Genomic DNA, 23,678 nt, shown 5'->3' with positions numbered 1-23,678 from the left:
TACCTTCCCTCTCTTTGTCACCATGCGACCGCACTTCTCTAGTCCGAATGACATTCCAATGTCTGTGCTGTAGATCCTGGTTGTGTGGATCAGTGAATCGATGTCTCGCTCGCTCTTGGCATACAACTTTATGTCATCCATGTATAGGAGGTGACTGATGGTGGCCCCATTTTTGAGTCGGTATCCGTAGCCAGTCTTGTTGATTATTTGGCTGAGGGGGTTCAGACCTATGCAGAACAGCAGTGGGGACAGAGCATCTCCTTGGTATATGCCACATTTGATGGAGACTTGTGCAATTGGCTTGTAATTGGCCTCAAGGGTTGTTTTCCACAGTCCCATCGAGTTTGCAATGAAGGATCTCAGGTTCCTGTTGATGTTGTACAGTTCCAAGCATTCAGTGATCCATGAGTGTGGCATGGAGTCGTAGGCTTTCTTGTAATCAATCCAGGCAGTGCACAGGTTAGTGTGTCGAGTCTTGCAGTCTCGGGCGACTGTTCCGTCAATCAGCAGCTGGTGTTTGGCTCCTCTGGTATTGTTGCCTATGCCTTTCTGTGTTGTGCTCATGTATTGAGCCATGTGTACACTTATCTTAGCCGCTATGATGCCTGACATGTTGTAGGGAGACAGGTTATTGGCCGATAGTTGGATGGGACTGTACCCTTTGTGGGATCCTTCAGGATCAGGACTGTGCGTCCTTCAGTTAACCATTCGGGGTGAGTTCCAACTTTTAGTAGCTGGTTCATTTGTTCTGCTAGGCGCTCATGGAGTGCAGTGAGCTTCTTAATCCAGTAGGCATGGATCATATCTGGCCCGGGTGCTGTCCAGTTCTTCATACCTGAGACTCTCTCTTGGATGTCTGCCACAGTGATGGTAACTGGGTTCTGCTCAGGGTGGTTGCTGTGGTCTTCTCTTAGAGAGACTAGCCATTGTGCCTCACTGTTGTGTGATGTGTCCTTCTCCCATATGCCCTTCCAGTATTGCTCAGTCTCCAGCCTTGGTGGGTCTGTTCTGCTGTTGTTACCCTGCCATTGAGAGTACACTTTTCCTGGTTGGGTTGTGAAGAGCCTGTTTATTCGCCTGGCTTCACTTTCTCTTGTGTATCTATTTAGGCGACTGGACAGGGCTAGGAGCCTCTGTTTGGCAGTCTCTAGTGCTTCAGGTACATTCATCTGGCTGTACTTCTTGGGTGCTGGTTTCTTCATTGCACCTTTCTGGATCTCTGATAGTTGGCTCACGTCTCTCCGCACTGTCTTGATCTTAGCCTCCAACCTTCTTTTCCATGGTGGGTCTTGTATCTCATGCTTGATATTGCTCTTGTAACCAAGCATCTCCAGGATCACTGTTGCTGAAGTGTATATCAACTCATTGGTTTCAGTGATGGTGGTTGTAGGGATTGCTCTCAGTGCTGCATTCAGATGTTCAACCAGGCTTTCTGGTGGTGCTTCACTTAGCCTTTGTAGTTGGTGTCGGGGTTGGCCGCTGTTCATTCGAGTCATGATTTTATCTTTCAGGTCAGTTGCTGTCTTGTTCAGGCTTGCATATCCTCTTGGGGCTGTGTACCCAATTTCTTGGGCAGTTGATGTTGACTCCCCTCTGACCTGGAATTTGGGTTCCCGTTTGTCTTGGCATCTGTGTTGTACCTCGTCAATCTCAAGTTGTGATATCAATTGCCGTTTCTGGATATTGGAGCACTGAGTCACTAGTTGTTTAGTGGTTAGTGTTGAGTGTGGATATCGCTCTTTCCATTGCTCCCACATTCTCTTCATGTACCCCCTCTGACTTGGTTTACTGGAGTAGTAGCACTCCAACAGTGTTAGGTTCTCACATCTCGCCCATTTCCGCCTTGTTCCAGTAGCCCACTTTTCATCTAGGCGTTCTGGTCCCCCAACGCCTGACGCAGACCTTGTTTGACCGGGCGACGTCTGAGCCGGCATCTCATTTGATTCTTTATCTCTCACCATGTTTTTATGAGGTAGGCGATATCGTCAAGGGTCTTATATATATATAAGATAAATATATATATATAATATAATTTTTCCTTAAAAACACCAGAAATTAATACCGTTTTTTTCCGTGTATAGTGCGCCCCCATGTATAGTACGCACCCCTAACAATGGCATGCTGATGCTGGAAAAAAGCTTGTACCCATGTATAATACGCACCCAATTTTTATGAATTTTTTTTAATTTTTTTTTTAATTTTTTTTTTTTTTTTTTTTAAAGTCCCAAAGATCGTCACACACGCAGGGAGGCAATGGGTCCCATTTTTAAAGTCTTTGGTATGGTCTTAACTAGGCTGGATGTCATTTTTTTTGTTGGCGTTGATTTCTCCGACTGCCCCTAAACGCACCACCGCGCTCCGTGCGCACACGGCGGCTCTGTATGGGAGAGACGTTGAAGAGGAATAAAAACACCCTTGGAAACCAAAACTTGCCCCTCGTCGTGACTCGGGGCCGCAACAAATGTTTCGGATTTGTGTAGGGTACATTGTGACAGACGGCAAACTAGCAGGTGATCGAGCGAGCGTCTGATACAAGAGCATTGCGGTCGTATGGAGCGTGTTTGAAATGAACAGCAGAGACGAAAGGAACAAGGCAAAGTGTTGTGAAATAAAATATTACCTGTAATACGCATTTTGTTATTTGCTGATTGAAACTGCTAATTAAACTGTGAATGGAAACTAATAGGTGGAGAACTGAACTCTCGCTCTTTATATAGCTGACGTGTCTTGCGCAACCGTTCTGCGCATCTGTAATGGCGGCCTCCGTATGACGTCCGGTCCGCGATGGAGATTAAAAAACAAACAATATTTGACAATAACACACCATCGAGGATTGCACCATCGCATCAAACGATGTGTCGTCAATTATGAATTTTACTAAGTGTGTTGGGCAGGATGGCTGAATGCGATGCGCGATTGACAACAAACAAGAAGAAAGGTGAGTTTTATTTCGGGGGAGATTTGTCATGTCTCGTCCCCAGTTTTGCTATGTGTCTAGGTTGCCATAGTTTCTGTTCGTGTCACCCCGCTCTTCCTGTGTCACCTCAATCGATGTAACGTGTTTTGTATTTAAGTCCTGTCTGCCCCTCGCTCACCGTTGGATCATTGCATGTGTTACTGTCATTCTGTTCCTGTCTTTTTGTTCCACGACTTTGTCGGTCAGTCCTGTTGTTGGTTTTGTTGTACCATGACTTTATTTAAAAAAAAAAAAAAAAAAATTAAAAAAAAAAGAATTTAAAATTTTTTTCTTTGTACCCATGTATAATACGCACCCCAGATTTTAGGACAATAAATTAGTAAAATATTGCGCACTATACACGGAAAAAAACTGTAGCAGTTTTCTATTCTCCTTCTCATTTTGTTAAAGAGAGAGGATACAAATACAAAGAGAGGTTACAAATAAAGATGTTCTCCAACCTAGAAGAAAATGGAGGAGAAAGAAGATAAGTCTTAATTTCTAGTGCCTGACTGTAAAATGGCCACAAGAGGGCCAGTATTGGCCACCGTATCAAATATCGATACCTTGAAAATGAGATCAGTGGTGTTGTTACCGATACCTGGTATCGGTACTTGCCCATCTCTAGACAATACACACCTGTAGTCTTCCAATGGCCACGAGGCAATATTTCCCGGTCTGGCCTGCCTCTGTGTCCTCATCTGGTACAGTCATACCTGAAGGGAGAAACAATTCATATCAATCCATCCATTTTTGGATTTATCTTTCTTTGCTTTTGAAAACTCTAACACCACGCAGAAGTGAGTCGACCAACCGTCCCAACCTAGCATACATCCAATCACAAACACACACACACGCACGCACACACACGTGAAGTGCAATCACATTTGTAAATGAATGTCTTCCTGTTTTTGAAATGTAAATAAACCAATCTACTATGATAAAACAACAAAATTGCAATAACTGCATCAAAGTGAAGTCTAACTGTAACTGTAGTCTTGAAACAAATCTGAATAAGGAAAAATAATAAATAAATAATGCAAACTGCTACCGCTATTGTTGGGGAGCCTGAGGACTGTATAGGGTGTTGGCTTGGATGGTTATGCTCTTTTCGCCCCCGGGTGTTGGTCAGAACACAGGAGGGAAGATGTGGTTCAGGTTTGATTGCTTTACTGAATTATTGGCAAAAAGGTAACAGGCACTGTGGCTCGCTCATAGGGGCATACAGGCAAACTGCCAAAAGGGTATAAGCAGACATTTGTTCGTAAGGATGTGAGAGCAAGCTTGTGTAGTGCATGTACATGGGTGAGTCTTTGGGTGTGTGAATGTGATTCTTGTGTATGTGATTATTGTATGAAGCGTGTGAAGGGTGTGTGTGGTTCTGCAACAAACAGAAATACAACACATTAAGTCAACACTCAACTTCTGACGTCACACAACACTAGCAGACGGCACACATTACATAACTAACTGCGCGTAACGGTTCCGCTATATTAAATAACCATAAATGAGATACTCTCGGTAACACACCAAACGTAAGTCATCGAGACAACAAAATACATTTGCTGGCGACCGTTAGTCGCCGTGCCGCTGCGTAACGGCTACTCGTACGATGCAAGGCAAACTGAAAGATGCATGCCGAAGCAATCAATCAAACGGCGCACACACGAAACAAACCGCGATCAGACAAACGGCACGACAGTCGACACTAGTAACAATGAAATGAATGTATATACTCACCTTGTGTCAAAGACGCACACGATCACAGCAACATACTCAGTTGATACCAGAAACCAATAACTTTCCGCTGCGCACAAGCTCCAACAATCGCGATAAGCTGAGGTAACTCACGCAAGACTTAAGGCGCGGTGACGTAACTTTCCAACATTTTAACATCAAAATAGGAACCTTTCTAACAGCTATTTTTATTTTTCGTCTTTGTGACGGGTTCGCTTTGGCCTGGGGAGTTACGTACGTTCAGCATTCGCTTTAAAGATATCTAGTGCGTCTAGCGTTGTGAATGGGTATAATGTCTAGACCCCAAATGTAAGACGACCCCACTTTTTCAGTCTTATTTCAATGCAAAAAACACCGTCTTATATTCGGGCCAATATGGTTTTCACTGTAGTTGTGGTAGTTTGGGCACCTCCTTGTTGTGTGGCTCTTTGCAATTTGGTGGGTGTTTTTTTGCTGTTTTTCCAAACCAGGTTTGCCACTCTGAGAACCATTTTGCATCAAAATTTATATTTTGCGCTTCATTATTGCATATTGAATAGATAAAAAGTGTCAGGATTCGGAGTGTGGAAATGGAGCAGGGCGACCAAGTGCAGCTTGGACCAGGGTTTATTGACAGAACTCAAAATACAGACTCGGTAAACTAACATAACTCACTAACGAAACCAACAACAGGACTGACCGGGACGTGAAACAAGAAGACAGCAGGACATGACGACAGCAACAGCAACCAAGAAGACATCGTGACACTAACACACAACGCACACAACAACAGACACGCAATGATCCGACAGGGAGTGACACACAGACAGGACTTAAATACAAGACAGGTAACAAGAGGCAGGTGAGAATGATCACACTAATCATGAGCACACAGGAGGGGAGGAGCGAGCACACAGACAGAAACCACGGACATGAGCACACAGGAGGGGCGAGTCGTGACAAAAAAAGACATTCTATTGCTCACTGTCAAAATAGTGATGTGTATAGGGAGACATTCTCATGTTTATTCGAAGGAGGTTCACGGCAATAAGAGTTCAGAGTCAACGCTAGTAAGAAATAGTGAAGAAAATGAGGGACGGGACACACGGATGTGATACTCAAACAGAGGCATTTTTGTTTTCTCGTTCCCAATCTGAACTACACAAAAGTTATCTGGATGTTGTGTGTGTGAGTGTAGATTTAATAAAATGCAAATAAATTAAAGTAACAAAAATCTTTTTTTATTTTTGAAAAGTACATATAACGCAATTTTGTTTTGTTTTATTTCATTTTAGTTTCGTTTTTGAATAATGTTATTTTGTTTAGTTTCAGTTGCTAACATGAATTGGACCGGTGAGCATTGCGCTTTCATTGTGGAAATGTTTATCAAGAACAAATCTGTAACTGCAACACAAGGTGTGCTTCAGACTTGGTAGACACAATCCCGTACCTGCTCGAAACACGATATTGTTATGGGTTACTAACTTTAGAGCCAGTGGATCAGCATTGAAACGAAAATCAACCGGCCGACCTTGCACCGCGAGAACTCCAGAATATGCGGTAGCGGTAAAACCAAAATGACATTATTCAAAAACGAAACGAAAATGAAACGAAACAAAATGGCATTAGATGTACTTTTCAATTTTTTTTTTATTAAACCTACAAATGTGTCAAATCATTTTGCCGGACCCTGTGTATATATGTTTATATGTTTATATACATACATACGCACGCACACACGCACGCACGCACATTATCCATCCATAAATTTTTTGTACCGCTTGTCTCCAGCCAATCGCAGGGCACACAGAGACGAACAACCATCCGCACTCGCACTTACAGACAATTTGGAGTGCTTAACCGGCCTCCCAGGCATGTTTTTTGGGATGTGGGGAGAAAGCGGAGTGCCCGGAGAAAACCCACGTGGACACGGTGAGAACATGCAAACTCCACACAGGGAGGGCCGGAGGTGGAATTGAACCCACACCCTCCTAACTGTGAGTCAGACGTGCTACCCAGTGCCCCACCGAGCCGCCATACAGTGATCCCTCGCTATTCGCGTTTCGTTTATCGCAGCTTCACTACATCGCAGATTTTTTTTCCAAATAAAAAAAACATTTAAAAGTCAAAATAAAACTTCTAAATTGAGGAAACATGTGTTTAACCTTTAGGACAATGTAGTATTGTACACCGTTTATACACACGCCCAATTATAAGACAATGTTTTTTGCATTGAAATAAGACTGAAAAAGTGGGGGTCGTCTTACATTTGTAATATACCCATTTATACCATTTTCACTTGTGCGCAGTGGTAAGTTAAAGGTTGCTGGTATCGACTGAGTATGTTGCTGTGATCGTGTGCGTCTTTGACACAAAGTGAGTATATACCGTAATTTCCGGACTATAAGCCGCGACTTTTTTCCAAAATTTTGAACCCTGCGGCTTATAGTCAGGTGTGGCTTATATGAGGATTTTTTTCGTGATTTTTGTGATGACTTGATCACTTTTATACACTGCGGTATCTTGAAGAAGAAAAACCAACAAAAATACTATTTTGAAACACTACTATGGCTGCTGCTTATTCTGGCTGTGTTGCTTGTGACTATTATGAGCTTTAGTAGGAATGCACGCTAGGTGACCTGCGTCAAAGGGCTCTAAACCCTTTCTCTTACTCTGCCATGTGACTCAGAGATTACACAAAGCAGTGGCACTGTTTGGACCATCTGCATTGTATTAAAACCCAATCAATCAGCATTTAAATTCAATTCTTCTGACATTTTATACACAAACCGTCCTTATGGGGGACAAAAGAAGTGCATATGATGAAGCTAAAGGCAGTCAATGTTGATGACATTGTGTTGCGTCACCCTTTTCTTTATTTCGTGGTCCCGTCTACTCTGGAGCTATACGTGTCGCTCGCTAGTTTAATGTAATTTAGCGCTTCGTGCATGAATAAAATTAGCATGAACAGACCCTCATCAAACTTGAAGTGATGCAGAAAGGGGCGACGACGAAAGAGAGACTGAGAAAGTGTGAGGTGAAGGACATCTAACGCTATTCCAATCGGACACTGAGGTCGGTCGCTTTGGGTCATCAATGAAGACGTGGGGCTTGGCGGACAGTGCGGCATGCGAGTGTGGTGACCCTGAGCAGACCGCCGACCATATAATCAACATCTGCCCCTTATATGGACCACCCTCGGAAGCCAGCCTCTTCGACCTAGGACCAGAGATGCGGGCATGGCTACGCGACACCGAGTCGGACATCTGACGTTACACGAAAGAAGGACACTGAGGAGGAAGACTTCGATGGTTTCAGTGCACAGGAGGAAGATGAAGATGGCTCTTTTTTTACTTTTACTGGTACGTTTTTTAACGAGCCCTGTTGGTGTTGTACTACCGTGTTGCTGCTCTGTTACCGCCGCGTCTCAGTGATGGTATGTTTTTTTTAATCCAGCCCTATTAGTCTTGTGTTACTTCCGTGTTGCTGCGGTATTACTGCCGCGTCACAGGCAGTGTTTGGAAAGAAATGTTAAGGTATGTTATTAAAACTTTAAAAAAGCTTTCTGTGTCCAGTCTTTGTTAATAACTCGCGTGCACACTTCCGTGTTGCTGCGGTACTACTGCTGCGTCACAGGCAATGTTTAGAACGACATGTTAAAGTATGTTATTAAAACTTTAAAAAGGCTTTCTGTATACTGTCTTTCTTTGTAAAAAAACGCGTGTGCATGTGCGGTTTATAGTCCGGTGCGGTTTATAGTCTGGAAATTACGGTACATTACTACTGTCCATTCTTGTGTCGTTTGTCCAATCGCGGTTTGCTTCGTGTGTGCGCCGTTTGATTGACAGCTCCGGCGCGCTCCTTTAAGTTTGCCTCGCATCGTACGAGGAGCCGTTACCCAGTGGCACGGCGACTAACGGTCACCAGCAAATGTATTTTGTTCAGAGATAAAGGACGAGGAATTTGATCGATGGATTTAATGATTTAGAGTGCACAGATGGTTTGATAACATTATTGCTTTTATAATAGTTATTTGATATATAATTTATATATCGTTATATGGGCCTGTGGAATATTTTGAAGTGGAAGAGCTGTCAGCGGCGCGCACGCATTGTTGACAAAGGACGATTGATGGATTTAATGAAATGGAGTGACACATATGGTTTTATTAACGTGTTATTTATGTACCGTAAATTCCGGACTATAAGCCGCGACTTTTTTCCAAAATTTGGAACCCTGCGGCTTACAGTCAGGTGCAGCTTATATAAGGATTTTTTTCGTGATTTTTGTGATGACTTGATCACTTTTATACACTGCGGTATCTTGAAGAAAAAAACAACAACAAAAATACTAATTTGAAACACTACTATGGCTGCTGCTTAATCTGGCTGTGTTGCTTGTGACTATTATGAGCTTTAGTAGGAATGCATGCTAGGTGACCTGCGTCAAAGGGCTCTAAACCCTTCGTCAGAAGCAATGTTTAGAAAGACGTGTGCACGCGCGGCTTATAGTCCGGTGCGGCTTATATAGGAAAAAACTAAAATATCCCCCAATTTTAGCTGGTGCGGCTTATAGTCCGGTGCCGCTTATAGTCCGGAATTTACGGTAATAGTTTTTTTTTTCAAATAACTGAATGTTACGTCAGGCCCGTTCTCAGCTCCTCGTTTGTGTTTGTCACGTTAGCATACCGTATCGTTTAGCCTGTTGTTGCTCGTTCATGACCTATTGCACGGTGACGAGACACAGTACACGATAAACATACAAGTAAACAACGCAAAATAAAAACAAGAAGGCACAAACAATGAACAATAAGAGTGATGAATAAATAATAAATAAACAAATAACACAGTAAATAAGAGGAGCAAAACGGAGCAAGAGTGCACAGCAGACAGTCAGAACAAAGCGCAAAAGTACAGGACGCTACGCAGAAGGGGGGAAAGAGTTCAGGACCCTAACAGCCTGGAGATCACAAAGTCCGCCAGTGGCGAGCAGTGCTCGCATACCACCATAGAGTCCCGGCACCATCCGTCACGGATGTAGACTCACATCCCACCTCCTCGCGACTGGCCGCCAGCCTGGCCCGGACGCCCCCGCGCTCGCCCCTCTTCAGCCTCCTCGGACACCGCTTCCGACGCTTCCCAACCGGGGGATAAATAGCAGGCGAGTCCGGCGACGCTTCAGGACGGAGCAGACCAAGCGCCTTTAATGTCCCCGTTTCAAAGTCCAGAACGCCACAAAACTCGCTTTTGCCGATGTCGAGCAGAAACAGCTCGCTGTACTTGTAGCACGACTCAGTACGACGAGACGAACACACAAAACTGTTGGACAAACCCACATTAAGCGACAAAAAAAACCCACCGTTCGGGACAGAGAGAGGCCGCTACGTGTGCATATTAGGGGTGCAAATCGCGGGTTTTGTCACGATACGATATCATATCGATACAAATAACTACAATACGATATTTGCCGATATCTTAAAGCCTGCTGCGATTCATTCACGATATATCACGATATAGTGCTCTAAGATCGATTTTTTTTAAAATAAAAAATATAGAACAATATCCTGATTTATAACAATTCATACGCAAAATCAACAAGGTACTGCAAACTCTTTATTTAGGAAATTACAAGAGTATTGTAGTATACAAAGTGCTTATTCTAACACTGAACTTTGATGTCGTGTTTTTTCTTTAAATGTGCGGCGAGATTTGTGATCACCGCATGGCAGGATTTACAAACTGCACGTGTCTTGTCCGTTGAGCCATCTTTTCTTTGGAATCCAAAGTGCTTCCAAACGAATGACTAGCATAAAGGGGAGCAAATTTCCTCGTCTTTTTGGACACTAGCCATAGCACCAGCCCAGGAGCCGCGTACTAGTTGTCGACTCCCCACGTGTGCCTGCTCTGCTCACAACACAACACGTCGCGGCGCGCACTGCTCCCGGAAAGAGGAAGCAAGCAACAATGAACTGGATTTCAAAATAAAGTCGCGTCTAATGTCCGAGGTCAAACACGGCGATATAAATCGATGTTTACGTTTAGCATCGATGCCAATAAATCAAAGTCGAAAATCAAAGTCAAAGTCTGCTTTATTGTCAACATCTTCACATGCCGAGACACACAAAGAGATCGAAATTACGTTTTCCCTATCCCACGGTGACAAGACATATTACACGATAGACATACAAGTAAACAACGCAATATAAAAAACAAGAAGGCACAAACAATAAATAAGAGTAACAATAAATAATAAATAAATAGATAACACAACGAATAAAAGCCAGTGTGCATACAGACAGTAAAAGTACAGGACGCTACGCAGAACGGGGAAGCGAGTTCAGGATCCTGACAGCCTGGAGTATGAAGCTGTTTGGGAGTCTGGTGGTGCGGGAGTGCAGGCTTCTGTACCTCTTCCCAGAGGGCAGAAGCTCGAACAAAGAGTGAGCGGGGTGACTCACATCACTCACAATCATGGTCGCCTTGCGGGTGAGATGGGAGGTGTAAATGTCCTTCAAGGAGGGGAGCGAAGCACAAATAATCTTACCAGCCGTGTTCACTATGCGCTGCAGGGCCTTCAAGTTGTAGTCAGTGCAGCCGCCACACCAAACAGCAATACAGCTGGAGAGGACGCTCTCAATGGTGCCGCGGTAAAATGTAGTCATGACGGCCGGAGGGGCGCTCGCTCGCCTGAGTTTCCGCAGGAAGTACAGGCGGCGCTGGGCTTTCTTTGTCAGTGATGCGGTGTTGGTGGACCAGGAGAGATCCTCACTGACTTGGCGCTGCTCACTCTCTCCACCACAGCACCGTCGATGGTCAGCGGCAGGTGTTGGGTGTGACCCTTCCGGAAGTCCACAACAATCTCCTTGGTCTTGTCGACGTTCAGCAGGAGGTTGTTGTCCCTGCACCACGTGGTCAGAAGGTCAACCTCCAGCCTGTATTGAGTCTCGTCTCCCTTGGTGATGAGACCCACCAGAGTCGTGTCGTCAGCAAACTTCACTATACGGTTGTCGCTGTAGGTTGCAGTGCAGTCATGCGTCAGGACGGTGAAGAGCAGCGGACTGAGCACACAGCCTTGGGGGGCCCCCGTGCTCAGCGTGATGCTGGCGGAGATTTTGTCGCCAACACGTACTACCTGTGGCCTCTGACAGAGGAAGTCCAGTAGCCAGTTGCAGAGGTAGGTACTGAGGCCCAGCGTGTCAAGTTTGCTGATGAGGCGTTGTGGCACAATGGTGTTGAAGGCAGAACTGAAGTCCACAAACAGCAATCTCACATACGAGTCCCTTCTCTCCAGGTGGGTGAGGGCCGAGTGGAGGGCAGAGCAGATGGCATCCTCAGAGGACCGTTTGGCTCGGTACGCAAACTGGAAGGGGTCAATGGTGGGGGGGAGAACGAATCGGATGTGCTCCATGACAAGCCGCTCAAAGCACTTCATGATGATGGGCGTAAGTGCCACGGGGCGGTAGTCATTGAAGCAGGACGGAGCGGGTTTCTTTGGCACAGGTACGATGGTGGCAGCTTTGAAACATGACGGGACGATGGCCTGCTGCAGGGAAGTGTTAAAGATGTCTGTGAAGACATCCGTCAGCTCACCAGCGCAGTCCTTCAGCGCCCGACCCGGGATGTTGTCAGGGCCCGCCGCCTTACGGATGTTGTTAGCGGCAAGCGCCCTCCTCACGCTGTCGGCGGAGAGGCACAGGGGCAGCTCGTGTGGAGGGGGAGTGGCCTTCAGCGGGCAAGTGCTGTTCTGAGCGTCGAAGCGAGCAAAGAAGCGGTTGAGGTCATTGAGCAGACGGACGTCGCCCTCACAGCTCTGCGGCGCGGGCTTGTAATCCGTGATGGTCTGAATGCCCTGCCAAAGGCTCCGTGCGTCCCTGCTGTCCTTGAAGTGGGCGGTAATTTTGCACGAGAACACCCTCTTTGCATCTTTGATGCCCCGGGACAGGTCAGCCCTCGCAGTCCTCAAGCCAGCCTCATCCCCCGCTCTAAAAGCTTTGTCCCTGGCCCTCAGCAGCCTGAAGACAGCCCCCGTCAGCCATGGCTTCCGGTTAGCCCGAGTGACGATGGATTTTGAGTCTGTCCGATCGTCGCAAGTGGCAGCCCTCCTAAACATGTCCCAGTCAGTAGAGCCAAAGCAGTCACGCAGTGCATCAGAGGCACCCTCAGGCCACACCCGTACCTGCTTGCGAACTGGCCTGGACGCTCTCACCATTTGTCTGTATGCGGGCAAAAGCATAACAGTGATATGGTCAGAAAGTCCAAGATGGGGGCGGCTTTGAAAGCTCCTTTATGCGAAGAGTAGACCAGGTCCAGGAAGCTGTCGCCACGCGTAGGAAAATTAACATGCTGGTGAAGCCTCGGAAAAACAGACTTCAGGTTAGCATGATTAAAATCCCCAGCGAAGATGGTGAAACCGTCAGGGTGCGCTGTCTCTTGTTCACTGACAGCCTGGTACAGTTCACTAAGAGCCGCGATCCTGTCGCCTTCGATGTTGGAAGGCGGGATGTAAACCGCGACGAGCAGAATCGCGGTAAATTCCCTTGGCAGGTAAAAAGGACGGCACTTAATGATCACGAACACCGCCAGTGGCGAGCAGGGCGAGATGAAGATGGTGGTCGCAAGATGGCGCCGCGGATGGCAGCCACGGTGAGTCGCTCTCTGTTTATTTGTCTTATTTTGTGTGTTTTCTGTGTCCTCTGCTGTCCATCCCGGATCACTTTTACTAGAGAAGCTCTGTTAAACATCGGGCAGACTTCTTCTGGTACTTTCTCTCCTGTTCTCTCCGATTCAGACTGTTTATCGGAGATTCTAGCCGGAGCGGCGGTGCTGTACAAGCTAGCGTATAAGCTAGCGCGACGACGGCGGCGCGGTAAGCGAGCCGGCGCACTCGTAAGGCTGAGGCAGAAAGGGTTCCGTTCTGCCCTACCGTCAATTCATCTGGCGAATGTCCGCTCCCTGGCGAACAAGATGGACGAACTGCTGCTCCTCACTTCAAGGAACACGGACTTCAGCAGATCCGCCGCGCTGTGCTTTGTGGAAACGTGGCTTAGCGAACGAACCCCCCACCACGCCGTGGAGCTAGCCGGGTTCAAGCTAATGCGAGCAGATCGCAGCGCGGAGCTCTCCGGAAAATCAAAGGGAGGTGGTGTCTGTTTCTACATTAATGAACGTTGGTGTACTGATGTCACGGTGTTGAAAGAGTTTTGCAGCCCTCTACTAGAAACACTTTTCATAAACTGCCGGCCGTTCTATTCACCACGGGAGTTCTCCTCGATCGTCATGGCGGCTGTTTACATTCCACCACACGCACGTGCGAGTGAAGCCACGCAGATGCTGGCTGACCAGGTAACAGACATGGAGAAACTTCTACCAAACTCACTAATCATTGTTCTAGGTGATCTTAACAGGGCGAACCTCGCACACGAACTCCCCAGATACAGACAGCACGTAACGTGTCCCACCAGAGGGGCACAGACTCTGGACCACTGCTACACCGTGATCAAGGATGCATACCACTCTGCGGCTCGTGCAGCTTTAGGACTATCGGACCACTGTCTAGTTCATCTGATCCCGGCCTACAGGCAGAAACTAAAAACTTCTAAGCCTGTGGTGAGGACTGTGAGGAAGTGGACAGTGGAGTCAAGGCAGGACCTCCAAGCCTGCTTTGACTGCACCGATTGGGGAGCTTTCGAAGCTGCAACTTCAGACTTGCATGAACTCACTGACACTGTCACATCATACATCAGTTTTTGTGAGGATCTGTGTGTGCAGACTAAGACCTTCTGCACGTACAACAACGACAAACCTTGGTTTACACCGAACCTCAGGAGGCTGCGCAAAGTCAAGGAGGAGGCCTACAGGAGCGGCGACCGCGAGCTGTTCAGGCAGACCAGAAACACGCTGAACCGAGAGGTCAGGAAAGCCAGGAGGTGTTACGGGGAGAACCTGAAGAGACACCTCTCTGCCAATCCTGATCCCTCAACGGTGTGGAAAGGTCTGCAGAGCATCACGGGCTACAAGAAACGAACCACCCGTCCTGTAGAGAGCCCAAGACTTGCTAACCAGCTAAACGAGTTCTACTGCAGGTTTGATCGGTCCTCCCACACAACGGGACCTCCTGCAACACAATCTACATACTCACCTCTCCCCACAACTGCTCCGTCCAAGCCTCTATCATCGTTGTCACCCACTCACTCTCTTGCAGAGGCCGCGCCCGCACTCCAGGTCCGCGAGGAGGAAGTGTGCCAGATGTTCCGGAGACAAAAGACCAGGAAGGCACCGGGCCCGGACGGCGTGTCACCTTCCTGCTTGAAAGTCTGCGCTGAGCAGCTGGCGCCCACCTTTGCACGGATCTTCAACCGTTCTCTGGAGCTGTGTGAGGTGCCCTCGTGCTTCAAGAGCTCCACCTTCGTTCCAGTAGCCAAGAAGCCCGCCATCACAGGTCTGAATGACTATAGACCCGTCGCACTGACATCTGTGGTCATTAAATCGTTCGAGAGGTTAGTGCTGAACCACCTGAAGGAGGTCACGGGCCCCCTGCTTGACCCCCTCCAGTTTGCCTACCGGGCAAACAGGTCAGTGGATGATGCGGTCAACATGGGACTGCACTACATCCTGCACCACCTGGACACCCCAGGAACGTACGCCAGGATCCTGTTCGTGGACTTCAGCTCGGCGTTCAACACCATCGCCCCTGACATCCTCCAACAGAAGCTCATCCAGCTTGCGGTGCCTGCCTCCACCTGTCAGTGGATCACCAGCTTCCTGACCAACAGGAGACAGCGTGTGAGGCTGGGGGGCATCACATCTGACACCCGGACCACCAACACTGGAGCCCCTCAGGGTTGCGTCCTCTCCCCACTGCTCTTCTCCCTCTACACCAATGATTTCTCCTCAGGTGACTCCCCTGTGAAGCTCCTGAAGTATGCAGACGACACCACTCTCATCGGACTGATCCAGGACGGTGATGAGACTGCGTACAGACAGGAGGTGGAGCGGCTGGTCCACTGGTGCAGTCAAAACCATCTGGAGCTGAACTCGCTCAAGACCGTGGAGATGACAGTGGATTTCAGGCGAGACCCTTCACCACTTTTACCCCTCACTATCCGCAGTAATACTATTCTTTCCACAGACACCTTCAATTTCCTGGGAACCACAATCTCTCGGGACCTGAAATGGACCGGCCACATAGACTCTGTCCGGAAGAAGGCCCAGCAGAGGCTGTACTTCCTGAGACAGCTCAAGAAGTTCAACCTGCCGCGAGAGCTTCTGAAGACCTTCTACACTGCCATCATCCAGTCTGTCCTCTGCACCTCCATCACTGTCTGGTTTGGATCGGCCTCCAAACAAGACAAGCACAGACTACAACGGACAATCAGAACTGCAGAAAAGATCATTGGAATCAACCTCCCATCTATCCAAGACTTGTACCTGTCCAGGACCAGGAATCGGGCAAGGAACATCTCTACAGACCCTTCTCACCCGGGTTGCAGTCTGTTTGAACTACTCCCCTCCGGACGGCGTTATAGAGCTCGGTACGCCAAAACCAGCAGACACAGAGACAGCTTCTTCCCCCAGGCTGTTGCTCTGATGAACTCACACCACTCATAGAGTCTCAGAGACATTGCTGTGCAATAACATCCTGCTCCTCACACCTTTTTGAATTTGTCTACACTGTTTTTGCCATTATTCACATGTCCTGAATGTTGTTAGTCACCTAAATGTTGAACAGAGGGTGTGTTTCTACCGAAGTCAAATTCCTTGTTTGGCACGCTCAAACATGGCGAATAAAAAACTCTTGAATCTTGAATCTTGAATCTTGAATACCACTACAGAGTCCCGGCACCATTCGTGACGAATGGATGTAGACGCAAATTCCACCTCCACGAGATTTCCCCCCTTGTACAATGGCCCGGTCCGCCCGATAGCACGCTAGCCGCTCCAGATGTACAGCAGAGTCCGGAATGTTGACAGTCAACCAAGTCTCCGTGAACACGAGCACACAGCAGTCCCGCACTGTCCGGTTTGTAGATCGCAGCAATCGATGTGTATCGATGAATCGTTACACCCCTAGTGTATAACCATTCCGAGCCAACATCCTATACCAGGGGTGGGCAAACTACGTCCGGCCACATCGGGCCCACGGGACCGTTTAATCCGGCCCGCCAACCCCGAATAAATTGTATTAAACATTTTTTTGGGTAATTTTGCCTGCAATGACTGCGTTTCCCCAGTAGATGGGGAACCGCTCGCCTGCGCATTTACTACCGGAAGCCGTGTCAGAAAGCTCGGTGCACACTCACAAGTGCGTGTACGTACTCAGTAGTACGGACATGGCGCACTCGCGCTCTATTTGTATCAGTCCCGAATTTAGAGCGTGGGCTGTGACGACAGCATTCTTGTAATTCACGCGCTGAGCTTTCAGATACAGTTTTACGCTAAAGCCACCCACAAACCTTCCCCTGGAATCCTTCTATTAAAATGAGTCGCCCAAGGAAAAGCAAGGTGGACACAGTGCCGAGTGTTTAAAAAAGAGTGGCCAATTTGGCTCGACGTACGCCACGTGACGTTCAGCCAAATGATCATCAACATCAACCCGTCACAGATCAAGGTAAACAGACCAACACCTCGGATCTCGCTTAAGAATTGCCACAACAAATTTTACTCCAGACTATGACGCACTAGCAAACTAGAATTTTGCAATTTCTGGAGAAATTGCGTGTGAAGGCGAAATGTATGAATAACTTCTTCGGGGAATGCTGCCGAACGATGTGGAAACGTGTTGAATTACTAGAGAAATGTAGAATATTTGGAGAATTTGTGGTGAATTTCAAAATAAAAGATGTGAAGTTTTTGGTAAGTGGGAAGTTGTGGAATAGGTAGAAAAATGATGAACAGTTGAAAGTTGGAATGGGTTGAATCGGTTGAAAAATGTAGAAATGAGGAGGGAAAAAGGAATTGGGTGTGAATTTCAAAATAAAAGATGTGAAGTTTTTGGGAAGTTGTGGAATACGTAGAAAACTGATGAACAGTTGAAAGTTGGAATGGGTTGAATCGGTTGAAAAATGTAGAAATGAGGAGGGAAAAAGGAATTGTGTGTGAATTTCAAAATAAAAGATGTGAAGTTTTTGGGAAGTTGTGGAATACGTAGAAAACTGATGAACAGTTGAAAGTTGGAATGGGTTGAATCGGTTGAAAAATGTAGAAATGAGAAGGGAAAAAGGAATTGGGTGTGAATTTCAAAATAAAAGATGTGAAGTTTTTGGTAAGTGGGAAGTTGTGGAATAGGTAGAAAAATGATGAACAGTTGAAAGTTGGAATGGGTTGAATCGGTTGAAAAATGTAGAAATGAGAAGGGAAAAGGGAATTGGGTGTGAATTTCAAAATAAAAGATGTGAAGTTTTTGGTAAGTGGGAAGTTGTGGAATAGGTAGAAAAATGATGAACAGTTGAAAGTTGGAATGGGTTGAATCGGTTGAAAAATGTAGAAATGAGAAGGGAAAAAGGAATTGGGTGTGAATTTCAAAATAAAAGATGTGAAGTTTTTGGGAAGTTGTGGAATAGGTAGAAAAATGATGAACAGTTGAAAGTTGGAATGGGTTGAATCGGTTGAAAAATGTAGAAATGAGAAGGGAAAAGGAATTGGGTGTGAATTTCAAAATAAAAGATGTGAAGTTTTTGGTAAGTGGGAAGTTGTGGAATAGGTAGAAAATTGATTAACAGTTGAAAGTTGGAATGGGTTGAATCGGTTGAAAAATGTAGAAATGAGAAGGGAAAAAGGAATTGGGTGTGAATTTCAAAATAAAAGATGTGAAGGTTTTGGGAAGTTGTGGAATAGGTAGAAAAATGATGAACAGTTGAAAGTTGGAATGGGTTGAATCGGTTGAAAAATGCAGAAATGAGAAGGGAAAAGGGAATTGGGCGTGAATTTCAAAATAAAAGATGTGAAGTTTTTGGTAAGTGGGAAGTTGTGGAATAGGTAGAAAAATGATGAACAGTTGAAAGTTGGAATGGGTTGAATCGGTTGAAAAATGTAGAAATGAGAAGGGAAAAGGAAATTGGGTGTGAATTTCAAAATAAAAGATGTGAAGTTTTTGGTAAGTGGGAAGTTGTGGAATAGGTAGAAAAATGATGAACAGTTGAAATTTGGAATGGGTTGAATCGGTTGAAAAATGTAGAAATGAGAAGGGAAAAGGAATTGGGTGTGAATTTCAAAATAAAAGATGTGAAGCTTTTGGTAAGTGGGAAGTTGTGGAATCGGTAGAAAAATAATGAACAGTTGAAAGTTGGAATGGGTTGAATCGGTTGAAAAATGTAGAAATTAGAGTAGAAAAACGAAATTTTAGAGAATTTTGGTTGAATTTCAAAATAAAAGATGTGAAGTTTTTGGTAAGTGGGACGTTGTGGAATAGGTAGGCAAAAGATGAACAGTTGAAAGTTGGAACGAGTTGAATCGGTTGAAAAATGTAGAAGTTAGAGCTGAAAAACGAAATTTTGTGAAAATTTGTCGGAATTTTTAACGTGAAAACGTGAAATTTTTGAATTTGGGAATTTTGGGAATGTCGAGAATCCCTCCGAATGTGATTAGAATGTGCTGAATGATGTGAATTTCAAATTGGAACGACGTAAATGTGAAATGTCGAATGTGCCATTAAGAATGAATGGGGAAAAATTTGTCGGAATTTTGGGAATTTTGCGGAATCGGTAAATTTTCGGAACGAGAAAAATGGAAGCGCTCGTCGCGTGAATATTTGGAATACGTGAAAAGTGGAATGGAGTGAATCGGATGAATTATGTGGAAGATGAAACGTGTCGAAAAAGTGTGGAGAATAAAATAGAAGAATAATAATAACTAGAATTGCAATTTCGGAAGAAATTGCGTGTGAAGGCGAAGGCAGATGTTAATTTACAAACGTTAAGCGTTAAAAATGATGAGCGGGAAGAATAGAAAGGGAAAATAAATTATTGTGAAATAAATGGGAAAATGTTACAAATACATGTTACAAAAAGGTACAAATGATAAGCGTTAAAAATGAAATGTTATAAATGTTACAAAAAAGGTACAAATGATAAGCGTTGAAAATGATAAGGGGAAGGATAAAGAGTAAAATAAATAATGACGCCCAATGTGGGAATCGAACTGACGCGGGTTTTGATACCACTCGGGAAAGATGCTCGTGTACTGGAATCACTTGTGTTTCCCACGAGCTAATTGTGTCCCTGTCTACATACTGGTTGAATTTGGTTAACGTAATGAATGTGTTTGTTGAATGCGAATACGTAATCAAAGTGGTGGAAATTGCTTAATGTAATGAATGTTGAATGCGAATGTTAGTTACAAATGATAAGCGTTGAAAATGATAAGCGGGAAGAATAAAGAGTAAAATAATTAATGACGCCCAATGTGGGAATCGAACCCACTACAGGAAACTGGCTCGGGTTGACATTGCCATTAAGAATGAATGGGGAAATAAAAGGCACAAATTTGCTAATTACTTAAAAACGGTAAATGTTATGAACGCGAAAAATACTGGCAAGCGTGCCATGAATTTTTGGAACGTGTGAAAGGTTGAACGAGGTGAATCGGTTGAAGCATGTGGGAGTAGTTAGATGTCAAAAAAGTGGGAGGAATAAGTTGTTTAATAATAAAGTACAATATCAATGTGTGAAGGCCTTCGCCTTCACACAATAATAAAGTAGAATAACAATGTGTGAAGGCCTTCGCCTTCACACAACTAGAATTGCAATTTCGGAAGAAATTGCGTGTGAAGGCGAAGGCAGATGTTAATTTAGAAACGTCAAGCGTTAAAAATGATGAGCGGGAAGAATGAAAAGGGAAAGAAATAATTGTGAAATAAATGGGAAAATGTTACAAATACATGTTACAAAAAGGTACAAATGATAAGCGTTAAAAATGAAATGTTACAAATGTTACAAAAAAGGTACAAATGATAAGCGTTGAAAATGATAAGGGGAAGGATAAAGAGTAAAATAAATAATGACGCGCAATGTGGGAATCGAACTGACGCGGGATTTGATACCTCTCGGGAAAGATGCTCGTGTACTGGAATCACTTGTGTTTCCCACGAGCTAATTGTGTCCCTGTCTACATACTGGTTGAATTTGGTTAATGTAATGAATGTGTTTGTTGAATGCGAATACGTAATCAAAGTGGTGGAAATTGCTTAATGTAATGAATGTTGAATGCGAATGTTAGTTACAAATGATAAGCGTTGAAAATGATAAGCGGGAAGAATAAAGAGTAAAATAATTAATGACGCCCAATGTGGGAATCGAACCCACTACAGGAAACTGGCTCGGGTTGACATTGCCATTAAGAATGAATGGGGAAATAAAAGGCACAAATTTGCTAATTACTTAAAAACGGTAAATGTTATGAACGCGAAAAAAACTGGCAAGCTTGCCATGAATTTTTGGAACGTGTGAAAGTTTGAACGAGGTGAATCGGTTGAAGCATGTGGGAGTAGTTAGATGTCAAAAAAGTGGGAGGAATAAGTTGTTTAATAAAAATAACTAGAATTGCAATTTCGGAAGAAATTGCGTGTGAAGGCGAAGGCAGATGTTAAGTTACAAACGTTAAGCGTTAAAAATGATGAGCGGGAAGAATACAAAGGGAAAATAGATAATTGTGAAATAAATGGGAAAATGTTACAAATACATGTTACAAAAAGGTACAAATGATAAGCGTTAAAAATGAAACGTTACAAATGTTACAAAAAAGGTACAAATGATAAGGGGGAAGAATAAAGAGTAAAATACTTTATGACGCCCAAAGTGGGAATCGAACCCACTACAGGAAACTGGCGCAGGTTGACATTGCCATTGTGTTTCCAACTGAGCTAATCAGGTTCCTACCTCAGTAACTGTTGAATTTGGTTAATGTAATGAATGTGTTTGTTGAATGCGAATGCGTAATCAAAGTGGTGGAAATTGCTTAATGTAATGAATGTTGAATGCGAATGACAAAAGTTACAAATGATAACCGTTGAAAATGATAACCGGGAAGGATAAAGAGTAAAATAAATAATGACGCCCAATGTGGGAATCGAACTGACGCGGGTTTTGATACCACTCGGGAAAGATGCTCGTGTACTGGAATCACTTGTGTTTCCCACGAGCTAATTGAGTCCCTTTCTTTTATTGGTTGAATTTGGTTAATGTAATGAATGTGTTTGTTGAATGCGAATACGTAATCAAAGTGGTGGAAATTGCTTAATGTAATGAATGTTGAATGCGAATGTTAGTTACAAATGATAAGCGTTGAAAATGATAAGCGGGAAGAATAAAGAGTAGAATAATTAATGACGCCCAATGTGGGAATCGAACCCACTACAGGAAACTGGCTCGGGTTGACATTGCCATTAAGAATGAATGGGGAAATAAAAGGCACAAATTTGCTAATTACTTAAAAACGGTAAATGTTATGAACGCGAAAAATACTGGCAAGCGTGCCATGAATTTTTGGAACGTGTGAAAGTTTGAACGAGGTGAATGGGTTGAAGCATGTGGGAGTAGTTAGATGTCAAAAAAGTGGGAGGAATAAGTTGTTTAATAATAAAGTACAATATCAATGTGTGAAGGCCTTCGCCTTCACACAATAATAAAGTAGAATAACAATGTGTGAAGGCCTTCGCCTTCACACAACTAGAATTGCAATTTCGGAAGAAATTGCGTGTGAAGGCGAAGGCAGATGTTAAGTTACAAACGTTAAGCGTTAAAAATGATGAGCGGGAAGAATACAAAGGGAAAATAGATAATTGTGAAATAAATGGGAAAATGTTACAAATACATGTTACAAAAAGGTACAAATGATAAGCGTTAAAAATGAAACGTTACAAATGTTACAAAAAAGGTACAAATGATAAGCGTTGAAAATGATAAGGGGGAAGAATAAAGAGTAAAATAATTTATGACTCCCAATGTGGGAATCGAACCCACTACAGGAAACTGGCTCGGGTTGACATTTCCATTGTGTTTCCGACTGAGCTAATGAGGATCCTTCCTTCTTGCTGGTTGAATTTGGTTAATGTAATGAATGTGTTTGTTGAATGCGAATGCGTAATCAAAGTGGTGGAAATTGCTTAATGTAATGAATGTTGAATGCGAATGACAAAAGTTACAAATGATAACCGTTGAAAATGATAACCGGGAAGGATAAAGAGTAAAATAAATAATGACGCCCAATGTGGGAATCGAACTGACGCGGGTTTTGATACCACTCGGGAATGATGCTCGTGTACTGGAATCACTTGTGTTTCCCACGAGCTAATTGAGTCCCTTACTATGTCGTGGTTGCAATTGGTTAATGTAATGAATGTGTTTGTTGAATGCGAATACGTAATCAAAGTGGTGGAAATTGCTTAATGTAATGAATGTTGAATGCGAATGTTAGTTACAAATGATAAGCGTTGAAAATGATAAGCGGGAAGAATAAAGAGTAAAATAATTAATGACGCCCAATGTGGGAATCGAACCCACTACAGGAAACTGGCTCGGGTTGACATTGCCATTAAGAATGAATGGGGAAATAAAAGGCACAAATTTGCTAATTACTTAAAAACGGTAAATGTTATGAACGCGAAAAATACTGGCAAGCGTGCCATGAATTTTTGGAACGTGTGAAAGGTTGAACGAGGTGAATCGGTTGAAGCATGTGGGAGTAGTTAGATGTCAAAAAAATGGGAGGAATAAGTTGTTTAATAATAAAGTACAATATCAATGTGTGAAGGCCTTCGCCTTCACACAATAAAGTACAATATCAATGTGTGAAGGCCTTCGCCTTCACACAATAAAGTAGAATAACAATGTGTGAAGGCCTTCGCCTTCACACAATAACAATGTGTGAAGGCCTTCGCCTTCACACAACTAGAATTGCAATTTCGGAAGAAATTGCGTGTGAAGGCGAAGGCAGATGTTAATTTAGAAACGTTAAGCGTTAAAAATGATGAGCGGGAAGAATGAAAAGGGAAAGAAATAATTGTGAAATAAATG

The 23,678-nt window shown here is 44.3% G+C and overlaps 1 protein-coding gene across 3 annotated transcripts in view; it reads right to left on the bottom strand.

Moving 5' to 3' along the window:
* arnt2 (aryl-hydrocarbon receptor nuclear translocator 2) overlaps window positions 1–23,678 on the bottom strand; it is a 174,723-nt gene that overhangs the window by 58,299 nt on the left and 92,746 nt on the right. For all 3 annotated transcript variants that reach the window (XM_061276013.1, XM_061276015.1, XM_061276014.1), the window contains one exon: window positions 3,596–3,672. In XM_061276013.1, coding sequence (XP_061131997.1) covers window positions 3,596–3,672 — 77 coding nt within the window. The remainder of the gene's footprint in view (window positions 1–3,595; window positions 3,673–23,678) is intronic.

The sequence above is a fragment of the Syngnathus typhle genome, linkage group LG4, assembly GCF_033458585.1.
Source record: "Syngnathus typhle isolate RoL2023-S1 ecotype Sweden linkage group LG4, RoL_Styp_1.0, whole genome shotgun sequence".
In the NCBI taxonomy this organism is placed as follows: Eukaryota; Metazoa; Chordata; class Actinopteri; order Syngnathiformes; family Syngnathidae; genus Syngnathus; species Syngnathus typhle.
This window is presented reverse-complemented; position numbering and strand designations above follow the sequence as displayed.